The 19,903-nt window shown below is 51.1% G+C and overlaps 5 protein-coding genes across 5 annotated transcripts; 2 read left to right on the plus strand and 3 right to left on the minus strand.

Moving 5' to 3' along the window:
• Positions 1-1,665: 1,665 nt before the first annotated feature.
• ACHE_30600S (NACHT domain protein) lies at positions 1,666-7,917 on the plus strand (the record flags this gene model as incomplete). The annotated part of the gene is made up of 3 exons (XM_043277236.1): positions 1,666-2,097; positions 2,149-2,485; positions 2,543-7,917. 3 exons carry the CDS (start codon positions 1,666-1,668, stop codon positions 7,915-7,917), a joined length of 6,144 nt encoding a protein of 2,047 aa, XP_043135135.1.
• A 159-nt stretch (positions 7,918-8,076) lies between these two features.
• Positions 8,077-10,022, minus strand: ACHE_30601A (amidase; the record flags this gene model as incomplete). The annotated part of the gene is made up of 3 exons (XM_043277237.1): positions 8,077-9,197; positions 9,247-9,824; positions 9,892-10,022. 3 exons carry the CDS (start codon positions 10,020-10,022, stop codon positions 8,077-8,079), a joined length of 1,830 nt encoding a protein of 609 aa, XP_043135136.1.
• A 171-nt stretch (positions 10,023-10,193) lies between these two features.
• Positions 10,194-11,732, minus strand: gwt1 (putative GPI anchor biosynthesis protein Gwt1; the record flags this gene model as incomplete). Its single annotated transcript, XM_043277238.1, has 2 exons — positions 10,194-11,579; positions 11,637-11,732. The coding sequence occupies 2 exons, from the start codon at positions 11,730-11,732 to the stop codon at positions 10,194-10,196; spliced, it is 1,482 nt and encodes a 493-aa protein (XP_043135137.1).
• A 4,157-nt stretch (positions 11,733-15,889) lies between these two features.
• ACHE_30603S (uncharacterized protein) lies at positions 15,890-16,904 on the plus strand (the record flags this gene model as incomplete). Its single annotated transcript, XM_043277239.1, has 2 exons — positions 15,890-16,199; positions 16,306-16,904. 2 exons carry the CDS (start codon positions 15,890-15,892, stop codon positions 16,902-16,904), a joined length of 909 nt encoding a protein of 302 aa, XP_043135138.1.
• A 1,339-nt stretch (positions 16,905-18,243) lies between these two features.
• On the minus strand, positions 18,244-19,673 carry ACHE_30604A (acyl-CoA dehydrogenase; the record flags this gene model as incomplete). Its single annotated transcript, XM_043277240.1, has 3 exons — positions 18,244-18,610; positions 18,665-19,510; positions 19,579-19,673. 3 exons carry the CDS (start codon positions 19,671-19,673, stop codon positions 18,244-18,246), a joined length of 1,308 nt encoding a protein of 435 aa, XP_043135139.1.
• Between the last annotated feature and the right edge of the window lie 230 nt (positions 19,674-19,903).

Below are 19,903 nucleotides of genomic sequence, written 5' to 3' on the forward strand. Positions count from 1 at the left end.
AATCTGGATATACCATGTCAGTAGAAAACAAGCTAACACACTAGGGTTAGGCAATCAAATATCACCAATATTAATGCGACCCCGCTTTAGGGGAGAATTCCTAAGCCCGAGATATCTCGAACCAGCGGGAAACTTTTTTTTTAGATCTCTTTGTGAATAAGCAGAAGAAAAAAGGAATAATATTTCAGCGCCTGGAGAACATCCCAGCCTTATCCCGGTTAATGCACTGCCACAGTACAGGATGGCATGCTTGCAAGAATGCAGTGATTCGATGGTGTTGAAGATCGCCATTTCTTTTCACCAGGGACCGGAGGCTGACAAGCAATCATTTTGCTCCGACAGACCTGGGACGAAAAAGCAACAAACATCTGACTCGGTGTTACTGGCGGCGGTTAAACGGGCTATTCGAAAAAATCATTCTGGTGCTATTCGTGACTCAGGAATATTCGATCTCTTGGTCAATAATCGGAAGACCCGATTCATATTGAGAATGTATCAATTCTGACTCTACATGACGTAAATTGGTCTATTCTCTCAGTCAATAACAGGGCGAGCCTCTGAAGAAAGCATGTACAACATTATCGCACTTGCTCGAAACGGATCGGTCTTTCCGATTCTGCAACAAGTAGAAAGCGCGCCGTAGAAGCAAATGTTTAGCGGATACGAGCCCGATGGATGAAATCACGAGTATAACAAATGCCTCACACCCGGAGTGGTATCCGATGATGCAGAGGCGATTCGGCTTAGTACAATCAGAACCAACCTATCTATCTCTGGGGCGACATGATGGGAAGCAACTGCTTCATTGGGTTACAGAGAACGGATGTTTGTAGTCAGCTGACTACTACTGACGATATGAACCCTAACTTCACAACCAGCACATTGCCGCTCTATTGTGTCACGGACTCGGAATAGTAGATAATAACGAACTGAATTCCTATCTAAACTATTGTAGCCATCGACGAGAATATCGAATCTGGAGAAGAAAGAAGAAGAGGAAATCTATCTAGGTCATGAAGAGGTTTTAAGAGGATTGTTGGCGACATGACTGGATGGTGTTTGTGATGTATCATCCATTGCCGTAGTGTTGAACCGCCACGTGAGCTATCATATGTGAGCCGTCACATATTGCATATATGCCAGCTCCTAACTATCTCGAAGAGAAACATTTCCTCCCGCAACAACAACACAAATAGACAACCCCTAATCTGGTATACACAAGGAGTTCTCCGTTCTGCCATTTCCGCATGCGGATTCCCCACAAATCTTGATGCTGGACCAGCCGTTGACGAGCCATGGTTCTATTAGCCTTCGAAGCATGGCAAAAAATCAGCTTGAATGTAACCCCCGCAATGTATTTGTTGACACCATAGCATTATTATCTTTTCCCTTTATGTATGCAGTTCAGCTAGCCACTTTTTCAGAGCTACTCTTCAGTGGTCTATGATACAATGTAGCTTGAGTCTACAGTCTGATACTTTACGTTGGATTTCTGGGACATGGTGTCATCCCATAACACTGTTCTATGGAAGACATACACCTCTGAAATCATCCTGACATGGCCACTCTTAGTACACATCATATAAGGCTAGTATATCCTTGCTCCCGGACCCCGTTCAGAGGAAAACACACACACTGACAGAATATATACACACAACCACCAAAATGGCAACCTCCTTCCAATCACACGTCCACCACAATTTCGAACCTCCCAATTCAGACCTCCTCTTCGGCGGACGCCGAGTCTCAGATATCCTCCGGGATGGGAACACCTCAATTTCCCGCCGCAGCTCCCGCAAGTCAAGCACAGACAACTTCGCCTTAACCGAATTAGTGCATTCACTTGCCAACCGCAGCAGCAGTGACATCCTCCCATCAAGACTCATTGGAGCAGACTACGAGACCATTTTAGAATGGGTTAGCTCCGAACGGATGAGGAAGCTGCCAGCGGAGGGAAGCAGCTATGATAAGGTGCTGGTGTGGGCAAGGCTATTTGTTGAGCGTTTGCATTCGTTTGATTTGGCTGTTGAGAGCTTCGCGGGGGATAATCATATGGCAGCGCAGTTGGCTTATGTTCATTGCGCTAGTTTACTTGGCGTATGCCTCCCTCCCAGCAACTCTTGACGAGACGACGCTGACAATATCTAGCTCGGAGAAGAAAACTCCGGCGCCCTACTTGACCTCTTTGGCTTCTTCTACCGCTGCTCTATGGGCCTAGGCAACCTGCTGGACCGCGCTGAACTGTTCATCGTCTCACAGAACATCAAAGACCAATTGATTCTGGCTTTGGCGGATTTGGTTACCCTCGTTGTCGGGGTGGCTACCCACTTCCTCGACTCGCTGGGACAGTTGGAGTCTGGTTCTGTGTCGATTGATATTTATAGTACCTTTGCAGCACCTATTGAGAGCTTCCGTACGAGATGTGAGTATGTTGCTGAATTGATGTGGAGCCATCAGTTGGCGCAGGAGGGCGTTGATACTAAAGGTAAGTTGAACTTAACCCCCATGTGTCTTCTGGCTTGCTAACATGTATACCATGTAGTGGCCAAGCTCGAAACAATCAGGCAATGGCTCGAGCCTGAAGATCCCGTGCTTGGGAACATCACAGAGAGAACCGCGCAATTTGCCCAGGAGCGCGAGGAATCGACCTGTCTCTGGCTGATGCCATACCTCAACCGTTTCCTCAAAAGTGACCAGCATACAATGGTCATTACTGGCCAGCCTGGATCGGGCAAGTCCATTCTGGCAACAGTCATCAATGACCAGCTGCAATACCCGATTGGGGGTATTAACTACAAATCCATCTTTGTACCAATTAATAGTCGGGTCCCAGCAAACTCGACCCCCCGCGCAGTTGCAAAATCCATCCTCTCCCAGCTCTTCGCCGGCCGCATCGGCAACGTCCACCTCTACCAAATTCTCTCAGACGCATGTTCCCAGTCCCAAAAGACAATCGACAACGAATCATATGACAACACCCTCTGGACTGCTCTTGCAAACGCCTTACAGGCCAGTCTAAAGGGCGCCAAAGAACTCGTCCTTGTTATTGACGGTGTTGATGAATCCAGCTGCGGCCAATCCGCGCTCCTGAGCAGACTTCGGGATGCAACGGCCAACGCATCTAATCTCAAGGTGATCCTGCTGGCCTCAGAAAAGGAGTCGGCAGCGACTGCACCCAACGCACAGACTACGGTGCATATTACCCCGGAGCTGATCTTTGATGACGTTGCTGCTGTCATCCGGAGAGTTTTCCAGGATTGTCCGGCATTCGATCAGATGTCTGAGGAACAGCGGGAGTTGACCGTCACCCGGATCACAGAGGCAGCTAACGGCTCATTCCTGTGGGGGAAGCTGGCGACAAAGAAGATCCGGGATGAGAATTACTCCAACGCGGAGAGTCTAGCCAAGGCCATTGAAAGCCTGGTTAAAGCGAATTATTCCGTCTCAGATCTTGTGTCTCACCGTCTGGGACCCAAACTGCCCGAGGATGGGAAGAAGATTCTGTCCTGGCTCGCAACTGCTTCTCGCCCGATGACATTGCCGGAGCTTTCTGCTCTTCTCTCTGTGCAGCTGGATAAGGGCACCATCGTGGAGCAGGACAGCAACCCACTGACTCTTCTGAAGCCCGTGACGTCGCTGGTATTTTACCATAGTAACATGCTCTATCTGCGCCATGGCCAGATCCGTGCAGCTATCACCGATGCATCCGCGAAAGGCTCCTTCTTGCCTATCGTCAAGAACAGACACGCGGATCTGGCGCAGAGATTGCTGCTTTATGTCAAGAGGACCGTGACCAATGGCAGCGAGCCATCCTTGACGCCCCCGGACGGACCATCCACATCGGCCCAGTTGGAAAAGTACCCCCTCTTGGACTTCGCCCTCAGGTACTGGGTGAACCATGTGAAGACGGCATTTGGCTGCACTTCAGACCAGGAAATCAACACAGCGAGCAAGGAACTCCGTCCCGTCCTGCCCACGACCCCAGCTGTGCCATTGCTTGAAACAACTGTTTGGAAGAATAAGCCGACCCCAGCGCTGGTGAACTTGCATACGCTGGAAACAAGCATTTACGATAAGAGCCTAACCAGCAACCACCCGGCAACTCTGCAAGCAGTTCTCTGCCAGGCTCACACTTACCGACCGCTCCGGGATACAGCGCAGATCCAAGTCAGTCAGGTCTTCTACCACGCCGTGAAGACCAGCCAGACCGTCCTCTCCGTCCAACATGTCATCACCATGCAAATCACCAAGGAGTTTTTGGATATCACCTCAAACCAGGTCACGACTTCCAAGACAGATATCATGACAAAGCGGATCGAGATGCTTCAGCTGCTGGTGGAATGCTACAAAATTCACTATGGCGCTGAGAGCGAGATGGTCGTTTCGACATTGACGCAGCTGTCGGAGCATTACAAGTCAATCAAGGAAGAGCACAAGGCGCAGGAGGTCTTGAATTCATTTCAAGGAACCTCCATAACAGAGCCCCACATTCGATGGAAGTCTCTGTCAACAGATGAATCGTTGCTGGTGCAGCTTCATGGCCGTCGAGAGTCGATTCAGGAGGGCACTATTCTCGCGCTCGACGAAAAGGAAGAAGACGAGCTCCTTTCCTGGTCCTACAACTTTGATGCAATGATCAAGCGGGCCGAGAAATTTACTGCCGAGGGCAATGTGAGGGCCGCAGAGCGGACGTATGTCGAAATCTGGCAGCGAACAAGCAGGGACTTCCGTCTGCAACGCTCTTTGCAATTGGAGTTGCAGAACATCAAGGTTACCCTGATGTACTCCAAATTCCTGCAATCCCAGAAGAGAGAAAATGAAGCGTCTTCGGTTCTATCCGGTTTCTGGGAGGAATACGAACACATTATGACTAGCTCCGAAGCCGTCGCATCGCAGTTGATGGAAGTTGCTAAGGTCATGAAGTCCGTTGAACTGTCGTGCACTGCTCTCAGTGTGTTCCAGAGGTGCGCCCAGAACGTCAACCGCCAGAGTTCCCTGCACAAGGAGCTCCAGAGTCTTGCTCAGTCCACTTCCAAGGAAGTCATGCAGAGCGCGGGCACATCGACATCAACAATGTCCGAATCGAGTCTCCAGGAGATGGTCTTTGGCAGTACATCCGCGTCCGCGTCCAAGAAAGACCGGTTCTCTTCCACTGCCACGACCGCCCTAGTCCAGATGTATATTTCCCAGCACCGCTGGCGCGAGGCCACCAAGACCCTGAAAAAGATCTTGCTAATAATCTGGTCTGCGCTGTTCGTCCCCTCAGTCCACGACGTCGTCCTCCCGTCCGAGAACGTCGAACACTGCGTCGACCTCGCCGAAAATCTAAAGGACTGCTACCGCTACCGCCATCGCTCGGCAAAGGAAGAAGACATTTGTCTACGTCTCTACCATGCCGTCCGCCGTTCTCGACCAGCCGGCGACAAATTGCTTGACCGAGTAACAAAGGGGCTCCTCCGCGTATACGAGCGCACGACGCAGACAGAAAAGCTCATCTCCATTCACCAAGATATCCTGAATGACTACAGCAAGCGGTTCGGAGAGGGCCATCCGACGGTGCTTAGGGAATTGCGGATTCTGGCTGAAATGACGCATTCGCGCGCGGAATCGGTTGACTATTCTTGGCGCATTTTCAAGGCTTTGAATAAGGATTCGAACGTCTGCCATCGGGATGCGTTCGAGCCACTGCTTATTGTTGTCACGGAGTTGTTCAACCAGGGACGGTTCTCGGATGCGTTACAGCCGTTTACGGTATTGTTCAATACGCTGCCGCACTCGAATGTCAACCCTAAGCTCCGGGACCAGACGTTCGTGAAATCGGTGTTTGATAACTACGTGCAATGTTTGCGTTTGGTCCACCGGGATGTCCATGTCATTCATGATGTGGCGGCTCAGTATCGCAAAACGTGCACGAGTGTCTTCGGAGCAACGGCTTCGATCACGATTCAGGCCACGCAGACACTCGCCAACGTCTGCCGCGAGTCCACGAAATACGAGTCCGAGGCAGTGCAACTATACGAAGAACTGCTCAAGATCCAGTCGAACGAGGTAGATATCGATCACGATGACATCCGCGCAACGCTGGATGCAATCTATGAAGATCAATGTGCATCTGTCTCCTCGTCCACAGAGTCCGTCTCAGCAGAGCAAATGTACAAAGTGATCTCCATACGAAGCCGACGTCTCTCAACTACCCGGTCTACCAACGGCTGGGCTCACCAGGACTCGCTCTCACAGATGGACGAGCTTGTTGCCCTATATGTCAAGCGAGGCGAGACTCATGCCGCCGTATCACTTCTCCAAGAGACAGCCATCCAGGTGCTTGTGACAGAGACCTCAACCACGAGGCTGACCGCTGCCGCCAAACACATCGCCTCCAGCTTCATAGCAACAGGGCAAGTGCACCGCGCCAAGGAACTCGCGCAGGAGATCTATCGCCAGATCGTGGCCAAGGATACTGTCAACATCAGCACAGCCAAGTTCGACCTGACTGTCAAGCACCGCCAGACTTTGGCCTTTCTGGCTCAATTTGAGTACAGTATCCGCGAGCGGGAGGAGTCGTCGCTGACGGTGAATGAGATCTATTCATCGCTCACGGCCGAGTATCTGTACTTTGAGCAATTTAGGGCGGAGATCAGCTCCGCAAAGGCGAGTAGTTTCCAAAGCGTTATTGGAACTGTTTCCCGTCTGCATGGATTCCTCCGCTCCAGAGGCCGCTGGTCGCCTGCTGCGAGACTCGTGGACCAATTCACCAACTACTTCGTCTCAACGCAGAACGAGAAGATCCAGGTGAGCGCAGGCCAGGCGAAGGTCTTCATCAGCGCGCTACTAGAATACTTCAGCACGCATTCGTCGCACGACTTCCTCCGCTCTGTCGCCATCGCCAGCTACAACCGCGTCGAACAACTCCTTTCCTCCAAAGACTACAAAACCGCCTCCGACCTAGCCCTGACCTCCTTCAAATTCATCCGCGCCCACGACGGCTTCTCCTCCTCCATCTCAACCATCAAGCTAGGCTTCAAGCTCGGCCTCGCCGTCTCCGGCCGCGACATCCAACCGCACCCCGACCCCCCAACCCGAAAGAACATGCTCACCACCTCCGCAATAATCATGACCGACATTCTCGGCTACTGCAAGCTCAAGAAGATCGACCTCTCCCAGCTCGACCTCCTCAACCTAAACAGCCTCATCGGCCTCCTCGACGAGCAGAAAGACTACCACATGCTCGAATGGGTCCTGTCTTCGCTCTGGAACAGTCGCGAGCGTCACGCTCCCTGGCAGCAACAGTCATCCTACACCCTCGCCCTCGGCCGCATGCTCGTTATCACCCGCTACCTGGTCGGCGATTACATGGCTGCTATCCGGCTGGCCAAGGACATGGTGTACAACAGCGCGCGCGTACACGGTCCCCGCCATCCAAGTTCCATTGAAATGACCATCCTGCTTTCCCAGATGTACACCAGCGTTGCGCAAGGGTACCAGAACCAGAAGGACCGCCGCGAGCTCGCATACAGGTACTACCGCAAAGCCGCTGGTCTGCACGAGAACGCGCTCCGCGTGTTCATCGACCCGACCGCGACCGAAATGGTGGAAACTGCTTCCTCCGGCTCTGAGTCCGAACCACCTAGCCCTGGCGAGGGGGCGGAAGAGCGGACGGGTAAGTATGTACGACAGCATTTGCATCTTCTTAAGCTTGCTGTTGAGAGGCTGGGGGACTGGCCCAAGGAGTACTCGGAGTATGAGAGGTTGAGTGCGGAGCTGTTTAGTGCGTTTGGGGGTGATTTGAAGGGCATTGAGGGGGTTGATAAGTGGAATTTGAAGAACTTTGGGTCTGGAAGGGCTGAGGCGAGTGATGATTTGATTTCGCCCAAGTCGTATCCTGGGATGACGTTGGAGAAACATGCTGTTGCTGTTTGATTTGGGGGGAGTTTGAGAGACTGGATGAGAAAAAAGTTTCCTGTATTTTTAGTGTGTAGTTATTAGTCCTTTGTCTCAATAAAAATCTCCTTTCATGACATTATCACTTAATTAACTACCTTTAAAGAAAAGAAAACAGACTATTTACATTATCCACATCTAAGCCCTCTCCCCGGCCCTAGCAATGACATCCTCCCAGAACCCATTCTCCCTACCGGGAGCCCTCAGTCCCTTACCCTCCTTGTCTGCATCCTTTGAACTAGCAGGAGCCAAGCTCTCAGGAAGAGACTCCAAGAGCCCTTCCCCATCCCTCGCAAACGTAATCAACTCCTCCTCAGCACCCCATTCACCCATCGCCATAATGCCCATCGGAACGCCATCAGCGGAGTATCCACCGGGGCAGGTAATCGCAGGACAGCCTGTGTAATTCGCCAGCCACACGTACTCCATGTTCCGCACCGAGGACTTCCCGTCTGACAAGCCGTGCACGAGATCTGATTCCCCGCCATCAATCTTCCACCCCGGAATGGGGGTTGTGGGCGTGAAAATAAGCAGGCCCGGATGTTTCTGGAAGAGATGCGCGAGGTGGGACATGAGGAGACTCCGCAGATGCTGCGCGGCGAGGAAGTCCGCAGACAAAATCTGCCATGCGGCAACGGACATGAGGACCTTGTTTGGCGCGGAGAGGTGTTTGATCTGCCGCTTGGGGTCTAGACCAGAGGCGATCTCGGACATGATGGTGAGGACGTGCGCGCGCTGGCCTTCGGGGAGGTAGGGGATGTGGATGTCGATGATTTCGTAGCCCTTTTTCTTGTAGTAGGCGAGGGCGTTATCGAAGGCGGCGCGGACGGGGGGTTCGGCGCGGTCGATCCAGTCACGGACGAGGCCGATCTTCTTGATTGTGTTAGTGTTTATGGGGGCGCTTGGGGGAGGGAAAGCGGAAGATGTTGAGTCTTCGGATGCTGGGGGTGGTGTGGCCATGACGCGGTATGCGTGGGCAAGGTCGTCGATGCTTGTTGCCATGGGTCCGTAGACTCCGACTGTAGGTGCGAGGCCTAGGGTAGGCGCTGCTGAGACACGGCTGTGGGATGGCTTGAGTCCCCAGAGGCCGCAGAAGGAAGAGGGGATTCGGATCGAGCCTCCACCGTCTGCGCCCAGGGCGATGGGGACGAGACCCGCTGCGACGGCGTAGCCTGAGCCTCCTGAGGAACCACCGCAGTAGTAGTCGCGGTTGTGAGGGTTGCGCGGGGTACCGTAGTTGGGGTTGTTGTTGTTTGTATCTGTCTGAATTAGCGCCTTGTGCGCGTACCTGGCTATATGCGCACTCACCCAATCCCAACTCATGCATCGTAGTCTTCCCAATAACAATAGCACCAGCCTCCTCCCACTTCCTCACACACCAAGACGTCCCCTCCAACCCATTCTTAAAGTCCAACTTCGTTCCCAGCGTCCGGTCATACCCCTCCACATGCACCTCATCCTTCACCACAACAGGAACCCCATCCAGCGGACCTAGCGGTTTCCCATTCTTATATCGTCCTGCAGAAGCCTCCGCCGCGGCACGAATCCCATCCACCTTCGACTCAAGAAACGCGACCGAGTGCTTACCAGGCGGCTGCGCATCGCGACGGATCAGGGGCAGCAGCGTCTCGACGACATCAACGGGGGACAATTCCGCAGCTTTGTAAAGCGCATGGTAATCTGCCGACGTATAGTACCCATTCTTGCTTTGTCTTTTTGTTTCTGGCGCGGGGAGGTCCGTCGCAGTCTCGGTCTGATCGCGGCGCACCGGAATCACGGTGGGATCGTAGCGGGCGGTGTATTGCTTAAGCTGGGGGATGTCGTGGATAACGTCGAAGCCGGCATTCTTCCAGAAATGGCTCTGAATAAACCCGATATTATGGATCCTGGAAGAATTGCAACGTATTAGGTTCGGCCTGCCGAGAGGTGGTCTGCGTGTGTTTGTTTGCTCACAATGTAGCTCCGATCACCAATGGAATGCCCCGGAAGACGGGGATCGACTGGGTTTCATTCTGGTAAGGCGCCGGAGGGCCTTCACGGGGCTCTGGGTAGTTGATGAATTGGTTGTCCTGCTTAGAAGTCATACTGAACTAGAATTGGGAGTGATTGAGCGGTTATGGGAGAATGGGCAGTGGTGATATAACGTGATAGCCGAGTGGACCCGATGATCACATGCCTGGAGAGTAGTACAAATGAAGGAATATGCTGTGCGCAATCAATAATGTACAAACTAGTCTAGAATACAAAGAAGTATTTCAAATCGTCAACTTGATGTTGGCTTTGTCCAATCCCACCGCAACTCCCGTCAGGACAGCCGCATATCCCACCAAGACCATCATGGCTTGAACCGTACTGACGTCGAGCGTAGGAATGCTCAGGTTTACTGCTCCAGTAAGGAGATTCGCAAGAAGGAAGATCGCAAGGCCGTTCTTGTTGAACGCCGTCATGATCTGGCTGGTCGCAAATGAAGTGTGTTCCGCTTCGCCCTCCTTGGAAGGAGTCCGAGGGACCGGGAAGAACACGGTCTCAATCAGGCAGAAGAGGAAGAGCTGCGCATTATTAAACGCGCAGACCCAGAGAACGTATGGCATATTGGCGAGGCGGCGCGAGACCGGAATATTGGCCCCGTAGCCTCCCGCGTAGGTAGAATTCAGAGCAAAGAGGACCGTCCACGCCGACGCCTGAACTCCAAGACTAGTGAGTGCACTCTTTCTCGCTTGTGGTATCTTTTTTGGGTCCCGGGACATGATACGGGCGCCAATTGCCCGACCAGCCAAGAAAATAGCCAAGTAGCCCAGGAAGGAAAAGACACCTTCCCGGTTCTTGGATAGTAGGTCCGGCCCACGGTCCGAAATCATGATATACCATTTCAGATCCGTCGATTCCAAAGCAACCTGGTATAGAACGGCAATGCCTAGGGCAAGGACCTCGTATGACGGAATGAAGGCAGCCAAGGCATCGAATATCTCCACGAACGGAGCCAGAAGCCCGATGGTGAAGAAGAAGTTCCAATGCACGCCGTATTCCGTCACATGCTCGGCGTAGTCGAGGCCCTTGACACTGTACAACCGTATTAAACCCAGAACCAGCAGCGGAATGGAGTGGCGGGTCGAGGCCATAAACCTCTGCACCAAAGGTGTTCTCTTAGCCTGGTTGCTCCTGCTCTTGAGAAGCGAACGCGCAGATACCACTCCTCCGGAGAACACAAACGAACCCACGCCCAGATCCATCAACGATGTTCCCCAGTTCTCAGCCTTGGCAAAGCGGCGGGGGAAGACGCGAAAATCAACCGCCAGTATAGCAACGCAAGTGATGATCATCATGGCGGCGCGGTAGATCGTGAGAAATGGGTGAATTGGGAGGGACTCGGGCTGATTTGCGGCATTTTGCGATTTGTTCGATGCTTCTTTTTGCGGAGGTTTGGCTTTTTGTTGGGTGCGCGGGCGAGGGGTATTGAGGAGAAGGAGGAAGGCAGGAGACGCGATGAGGAGGTTTAGGAGCAAGGGAGCCGAAGAATATAATGTTGTCGCAAATAAGATGGCCGTTACGTTCAATAGGAAGTCGACGACAAGTGCGGCGACACTGTACGGCGTGAAGAACGACAAGCGGGACTGAAGGACAGACCACAGAAGAACTGCGACCTAATTGCAGTGTTATTTAATAGATTTCAGTCAGAGAAAGCAATTGATATCACATACCGGCGCAACCAAAGTGACTGCGTTAATTTCCAGTATACTTCCCCCGGAGAGGTCCGACACAAAGGCCTCTTTTCGGGCTTTGTAGTTTGGATCCATCCTGATTGATTATGGGAGTTGCAGGCTGTTGGATTACATAGCCTTAGCTCTCAATGAAGAAAAGAGAGAAAAAGAGTCAAGATGGTCGGGTATTGTTATCTGGCTTCTTTTTGGTGATGTGTTCACAAGAGACCATTCTGCCAGGTACGGTCATCGGATCGCCGACTCCGCCTACTTTGTTCCCACCTTCTACCATCAAATTTCAACTCAAGGTCATACTGGTAAGGAATTCTCCATCAAGCTTGAGATGTCCATCTAATGGTAATATAGGTGAGAATAGCTGATACCGAATTCAAACAAGAGAGAAGCGCTTGATATAGAATAGTCTCCATATGAGTTACGTCCTAAGACATGGAAGCCTTGAAACGTGCCAGCAGGATTTCATCTCGGGCAATGCATGTGCTATAAGGTCGTGATATTGAAACTGAGTCCGATGGAACAGGTGTTTGAATAACGTGGAAAACACAATACTAAATGCATCAAACCTCTCATGTGTCATGTGTCGAAGACATACTGTGACCAGCCATCTTTTGCGATAATGACTTGAGGGCAGTAACGCTTTACTGTCGCATGTTGGCGGATTGAGGAGAAGTCTTCTGATACAGCCTCAGAATCCCCGGCCGTCGTTAGGCGTGGAGTACCCCATGCTATCCCCCGGACGTGATGTGTAACAGCGCTCTTAACGGTCAATTTTTAGGAATCATGAGACGCCTGGACCCCCTTGGGGGATTCCAAACTAAAATCTCGAATTACTCGTCGACATTGCCCAGACTACTGCGTACTGGGGAGGCGTCATTCAGTATGCTGAACACTTACTGTCTACAAAGTCGTTGAGTTTTAGGATAAGCTCATTGTAATACCTGGGGATACGAGTCAACAAGGCTGTAATTCGAGGCCTGGATCGCCTTAATCTACGCCTAGGGACTCTATTGAGACAGGACACTCTCGATACTGTCTTTGCGACATCGTAACCTATTCTCAAGTCCTATTGAGGGTCTGAAATCTGTACTGTAGAGGTGAAGTAGGACGACTTCCCAGTATGAATTAGTGCGCACGAGTTGCCTGCCTTCCTTTTCCTTCAACGTCTGCCGTTTTCTGGTAAGAACAGACTAAATCGTTATAACCATCAAATCAAGTCTTTTCATCTTTTGACTTTCTCCTAAAACCCGCAGGGAGTGACATATGCAGTTTGCCGTAAGATCAGCAAGATCTGAGCCAGAACAACCTTGGATGTCAAAGACCCGCAGAGACGATGGCAGATACGTGGAAAATCCCTTTCCGTCGTATACAATGCAGAGAACGGCAGACTAATCCGTGCCTTGTCCAGAGACAGAAGAACGTACGGCCTACTGCCGAACGAGTAAAGTCCTCCGTCTTGCCGAAACCCGTCTTGAGGATCCATGATCCTGTGTTCATTATTCGACAGACGGTCCAAAAATTCCCTTGCTCTGATCAGCAAAGAACAATAGAACGGTGCGGGTGCCCGTTGCAGAATCGGATCTCGGGGACGAAGGACACGGCATATCGTTGACCAGGATGGGTTAGTCGCACGTTAACAATCCGAATTATCAATCAGGCATCGGTCTGTCGCCTCGAATATGGCAAAGATGTTCAACGATTTGAATCATGGAATCATATCAGCGGTGTAGAGACGGCAGATGCTAGCATCACTGGGAAAAGAACGCCAGAGAATCGAACTTCTAGAAGGAGCACGGGTCTTTCTGACGCCTGTGCCAATTAATTCCGTATCCTATACGGAGCGTCCGGCCGTAACACGATATTCCGATATTGCGTTCTGTTTCATGATGGGAACGAGGGAAACATGATCTGTGTCGATATTAACAAGGGTTCTTTCACAGTTCCCGACACGGGTTTAATCGGGCGAAGCAAAGAAGCCACTTGGTCGGCATTTACCTACAGGCAACTAAATTAGGAATTATTGCGATTAACCGCGTCTATCAAGTGAGTCGATCAAGAGGATTCTTTCAGAAGAATCCCCCTGTACGGAGTAAGGATATACACGGCTTCGCTCGATGGTGCGACTTCCAGGCTCTCTATCTACTCCGGAGTACTATGTTCTGCAGCAATCGGGCCCACATATCTCCCGACACGACGGACAATAAACCTCTTCGGACGGGAAGCCGTGAAAGAAATAATGAAGAAATTTCAGGATTTCATCACCCCGAGGAAAGATAGGCAGCGGAAGTCCCCCAACATTCATAGTTTGGGTATGTTTATGGGTCCCGGCTGGTTTCTAGAAGCAAACCTTGGTTCCATCCTCAACTAATTATGCTAAATCACCCGCTAACCTGGTAATGGTAGGCAAAGAAATGATCGATGTGCGTCATACGGAGAACACTGGATTCTTTTCCCCCCTTGCCCACTGACACCGTAGAGATTTCCCCAATCAAATCCACCGTCCTCTTCCTCCGAGTTTGGCCTGGGTTTTAAATCTGGTGACTGAAACCCCGATTTCTTTCGAGCCGGAAGAAGTCCCAAAAAAGCAAAAGGAGAAGGAAGGAGCAGTTTTCTTGCGCTTCCTGTTTGCAGGTACGAAGTACACTCGAGGCGTCTCTCTTCCGAAAATTCAATGCAAGCTAGCCTTCGTAAGGTATGCAACGCGATTTGATTCTGCGTGTAATCGCGATATCTGACCTTCGCCGTGTCGGTCAAGAACTCGCCTGTGGTTCGGCAAAACTCACCGGCGGCCAACGAACACGAGGAGGACTTTTTACTCTATACGGAATAAGCTAAGAGGGGGAGCCTCTAGGTTCAGTGACCGCCAAGGATGGTCGATCCTGGGAAATCACCCACTGGAATTTCAAATAAGAGACCGAAGATCGGTATTAGCCGTCTTGTCCACTTGTTTGGTTCAGCAATCCTCCTTCCTGTTAGATCAATGGCTGCATAAGGTCTTAATGTTGTTCCCCATGTATTTCCTGGTCGGCTGGCAACCGAGTACGCTAGTGAGTACGATCCAGTGTGTCTAGGGTTTCCCGGGTTTTCCACTTGGGCGGCCCCTGACGCCGATTGGGTTGGGTAGTAAAGAAATGGGGCTTATATCAACCGCTGAATGGCGGATTGCAACATGCCCATGTGGCGTTGAATGTCCTCAGGGATCCACAACACCTAATGGATACAGTTACAGACACGGTGCCATACGGTTTTTCGTCAAAACAATAGTAAAAAATTGGGCTTGTATACAGGGGGGAAATGTCACAAGGGGAAAAAAAAAAAAAAAAAAGGACAGGTTCCGGGCCTTGTTCGGTGATGCTCTCAACAGAGGGAACATCACCGGTCAACACAACACACGCACATACAGTATCACGGTCTTTGCTGCTACATAGAAACCAACCAATCGTGCTAGACCGACTGTCCCCTATGAAATTAGAAAGAAGCATTACTATTGTCGCGGCATTAAGTCGGGAAAGTCGGGAGGCGCGTCTAGAGCCGACCCATATACACGCCTAGCATATGTGCTGCGAAGGCCTCTTGTGGCCTAACCAATCCCAACAGATTGGCGAGATGATATTCATGGCGTCAGTAAAGTCAATCTATCGGCTTCTAAAAGTGCCCATGACGATATTCTCGGGGCTTCGGACATTAACTACATAGTATCTGCACTGGAAACGGATTTAGTTGAGTGCCTAAATGACGATCTGGAGAAGGAGAGCGATCCTTAAGGGCGTATACTTAATTTCTTAGGAACTCTAGCCCGAGGGGGAGACGAAAAAGGAATTTACTAGCCTAGGAAGAGCCACAGCCAACTCTTACTCCTCTGATCGAGGCTCCTCCCCAAAGCACACTAAAAAAAGTTGTCAGCCCATCGCTTTACCAGATATTCTCAAACAGCTTGTTTTTTCCCACCTCCTTACGGAGTTAGACCAACATAGCAACAAGGTTAGGGTGACCCACGCAGATGGAACGACTACAGTCACGAATTGAGATTTGAAGAGACAGCCCGGAACCTTTTAGTACCCCACGCTGCCCGTTCTGGAGCTACCGTTCTCGTTTTTACTTTCGAACGTCGCATGTATACGGAGTATCTCGATAACAACGGAAGCCCGCTCGCTCGCTGTCCTGAAAAGCAGCCTGAACCCCCCCCTCGTATGACGGCATCCGAAAGCACTCCTCTATCGCATCCGACAGGGCACACCATGAGCCCTAACAGGGATACACCTACCCCGAGAAAACGAGAGTCGCGCGCGGGGACCCGCAAAGTGACTTCTTTGTCTGCGGAACAGTTGGAGAGAAAACGTGCGAATGATCGAGAGGCTCAAAGGACCATTCGGCAGCGGACAAAGGAGCACATTGAGAACCTGGAGCTTCAGGTCGCGGAACTCAAGGCGAAAGGTCAACAGTTTGATGAAGTCGTCCGGCGCAATGCTATCCTGGAGGAAGAGATTAGTCGGTTGCGGCATCAACTGGCGATAGTCAGCGGCAGGCCAGGGTACTCGGATCCTCATGGTGAGTTCTTTCCTTTCTAAGAATTTTTTTCTATTTCCGCATTTTTCTATCGTAATGGTTCAGTCGCGTGGCCATCATCGCTGATAAGTTGGGCAACAACAAAAAGCATCCTACAACAGCCCACCAGCACCTTCGCTTCCTCCCCAACTACCCGGGCCGCTGGGCCTCCATCCAGCATCGAAAGCCCCATCCGTCCTATCGACGCCAAGTCAAGTATCTCTCGCTCCAGACTGGCAACACTACAGCTCAGCCCGGTCGCCTTCATCCCTCTGCGAAACATCAGAGACTGAATACCCGAACCGGGTCGAGTCATACATGCTGGGAGGCGGGCAACTCCAAGCCCCCCAGATCCCATCCCAAGCACCAGCGTCAATATCCGTTGCGCCGCCGCAGATGCCCGGGTTCAATGCCTCTGGCGGCACTCGTCTCCCAGATCCAACCACCCCGTCATACTCGCAGTATTACCCAACTAGCAATCCGCACCCGGGGCACGGCGAGGACCTGCCACAGCATAGTCCTCAACCGGGTGCAATGGCGTACAATGCGGCGCCGCGGTCGATACCTGATGCGTCCATTCCACCCCCGGACAAGGGCCCTGGCGAGTATCCGGTTTTTCCGCAACAGCAGCAGCAGTTCCAGAATGCCCTGGGCCAGCCACAGGGTAATCAGTCGCAGTACACATACCCTTGGTACCAGCAGTCTTGAGAAAGAGTTGGCGAGAAGGCAGGAAAGAAATTTTCTGCATAGGTTCTTCCGTCTATTGGGAAATGATGCGAGCTGCAAGGCTTGGCTATTGAACATTCGCTTACCTTCTAAGAGCCGGCTTTACGATCACTACACAGAGGGCGGGTGGTCTTACGCCCTGTCGTGGTCATGAAGGCGAGGAGAGGAGGGTGTGAGAACGCGTCTCGAGAGGCTAGGAAGAGCTTGTTTTGCTATCGTGCTGGATCACAGAAGCGTGAGTACTTCCAGTCCAGAAAAAGATTCGAATACGCGAAGAAACCACGGCTGACTCTCGTTTGGGTCTACAGGGCTCTCGTTTTACCTCGACGGACCTCTCTTTCCAAGTGCCTTTCTACACGACGACGTTCTGATTCTACCTCAATCTATTGCGGTGGTTCTGCACTAACCCCGCCCCCCAAGACAGAGCATGGCTATCTCGTCTTGCGGGATAATAATGATAATCCTGGGATAAAACATCCAACACGACGCCGTCGCATGCAAGAGAAATATGTCTATCTACACATTTGCATCTTGTTTGACCAGCGTTTCAATTGACTGGGGTTTGGCTTGAGACCGGCTCATTATTTTTTTTTCCTTTACGGTATGCCATACTGAGTGTGCATACCTCTGGAATAATCTATCTATCCATCTCTCAGAGTGTGATACGGACGGAGTACACACTCGTACTTCCGCTGGATAGGAGGGATAGGATGGGAGAAAGAGGTTTAGGCCACCAGCTCTTGGTTTTCTTTTTCTTTTTTTTCTTTTTTTTCTTTTTTTTCTTTTTTTTCTTTTTTTTCTTTTTTTTCTTTTTTTTCTTTTTTTTCTTTTTTTTTCTTTTTTTTCTTTTTTTTTTTTTTTTTCTTTTTTTTTCTTTTTTTTTCTTTTTTTTTCTTTTTTTTTTCTTTTTTTTTCTTTTTATTGTTTCGTTGCATTCTCATGTGTCACGAGGTTATTCATATTCATGGTTGCATGGCTGTATGTTGATCTACATTGAAGGATATAGATAGAGATTGGTCTAGAGGGCCTTGTAGATTTTCTTTGTTCTCGGTTTTTCTGCTTTTGGTGCTTTGTACTAGTGCTCGGGAATGGTTGATAAAGGGGGAAAAGGAAATAAGGATGCCCGCCAGCATGTGCACGATTCTTGATATGATCTATCATACAATGATCATCATAAAACGATGCTCCACAAAACTAGAAGATATACATGTTGGAAAAAGAAAAGTTTTAAGAAAATGAATAGTCCATCCCTTATCGTACGCCATGTATACCCAAGAAAAGAAAGAAACAGTAAATCAACAGATCATCTCAATCATCTCAATCATTGCGTATATTGCTTCTGCAAGAGCTTCGCAATAGTCTGCAGTTGAATGTTACTCGTACCCTCGTAGATAGCACCAATCTTGCTGTCCCGGAACATCTTCTCAGCGATACCCTCGCGAACGAAGCCCATACCGCCCATCCACTCGACAGCAGAGCCGGAGACACGGCCGGCAACCTGGGAAGCGTACAGCTTGGCCATGGCAGCGTCCTGAACGAAGTCCTGGCCAGCTTCCTTCTTGCGGGCGGCGTTGTAGACCAGAGCGCGGGCAGCGGTAATCTCAGTGTAGGCTTGGGCAAGCTGGTGCTGCATGCCCTGGAAGTCACCAATGAGCTGGCCGAATTGGCGGCGGTCGTTCCAGACGTAGCTGTGAGCACTGTGTTAGCAAGTAGTTTGTTTGGTTGGATTGGAATTGTCTTACTTGGCGGCATTCTCCCAGGCACCGAGAGCAAGACCAGTCATCTGAGCTGCGATACCAATACGGCCCTCGTTGAGGACGCTAATGGCATACTTGTAACCCTGACCTTCTTCACCGAGCAGGTTGCTCTTAGGGATGACGACGTCATCGAAGTTGAGCACACAGGTGCTCGAGGCCCGGATACCAAGCTTCTTCTCCTTCTTGGCAATCGAGAACCCGGGAGTGCCCTTCTCAACAATGAAAGCAGTGATACCCCGGTAGCCCTTGCTAGGATCCAGGTTGGCAAAGACAATAAACACACCAGATTCCTGAGCGTTGGTAATCCACATCTTCGAGCCGTTCAACTTGTACCCGTCCGCCGTCTTCTCAGCCTTGGTCTGCAACGCAAACGCATCAGATCCAGAGCTAGGCTCAGAAAGACAGAACGAGCCCACAGTCCCTGTGGCCAGCTTCGGCAGGAACTCCTTCTGTAACTGGCTGCTGCCGTACTTCATGATGGCGGTGTTGACGAGCGTGTTGTGCACATCGACCAGCACACTGACACTGGGGTCAACACGAGCCAGCTCTTCAATCGCCACAATGGCAGCGGTAAAGTTCATGCCCGCGCCGCCGAATTCTTCGGGGACTTCGATGGCCATCACGCCCTGCTCAAAGAGCTGCTCGACGATGGAGTAGTCCATGGATTCTGCTTCGTCCATATCGCGGACCTTGGGGCCAATTTGCTCCTGAGCAAACTTGGTTACTGTGTCTTGCATCATGGATTCGGTCTCGGAGAGGAGGGAGATCGGGGTGGGCGTCAGGTGGGAGAGGTCAGCGTCTCGCCGGCGGGGGGTAGTAGAGAACGCATAGCTGGACTGATTAGTTTACCTCTTAAAAGCAGAACCAAGACCAACAGTATCCTGAATCATTGTACATACCTCTGGACAGGCCGGAAAGAAGCTGGTCTTCTAGCTGCCAGTCTCACAGGAGTAGCGCGGGACAAGGGCCGCAAAGCACGGGAAATGGAAGCCATTGTAACGGAAGGACAGGGAAGTAGATCCTAAACTCAACGAATAAACAAAGTCACGAGTTCTTGAAACTGAAGAAAAAAAGAAAGGAGGGGAAGAAAAGAAGCGAGGCAAGACGTCGTTGTCGGTGTTGGGAGGGAATCACGGGGAAGCGCCAGACAGCCTCGGTTAACCGCGGGCCCGCGGGGATCCTCAGTAAATCCGCACAGCACACGAGGTAACCGTCAACAACACT

This window comes from Aspergillus chevalieri, chromosome 3, assembly GCF_016861735.1.
Source record: "Aspergillus chevalieri M1 DNA, chromosome 3, nearly complete sequence".
Lineage (NCBI taxonomy): Eukaryota > Fungi > Ascomycota > Eurotiomycetes > Eurotiales > Aspergillaceae > Aspergillus > Aspergillus chevalieri.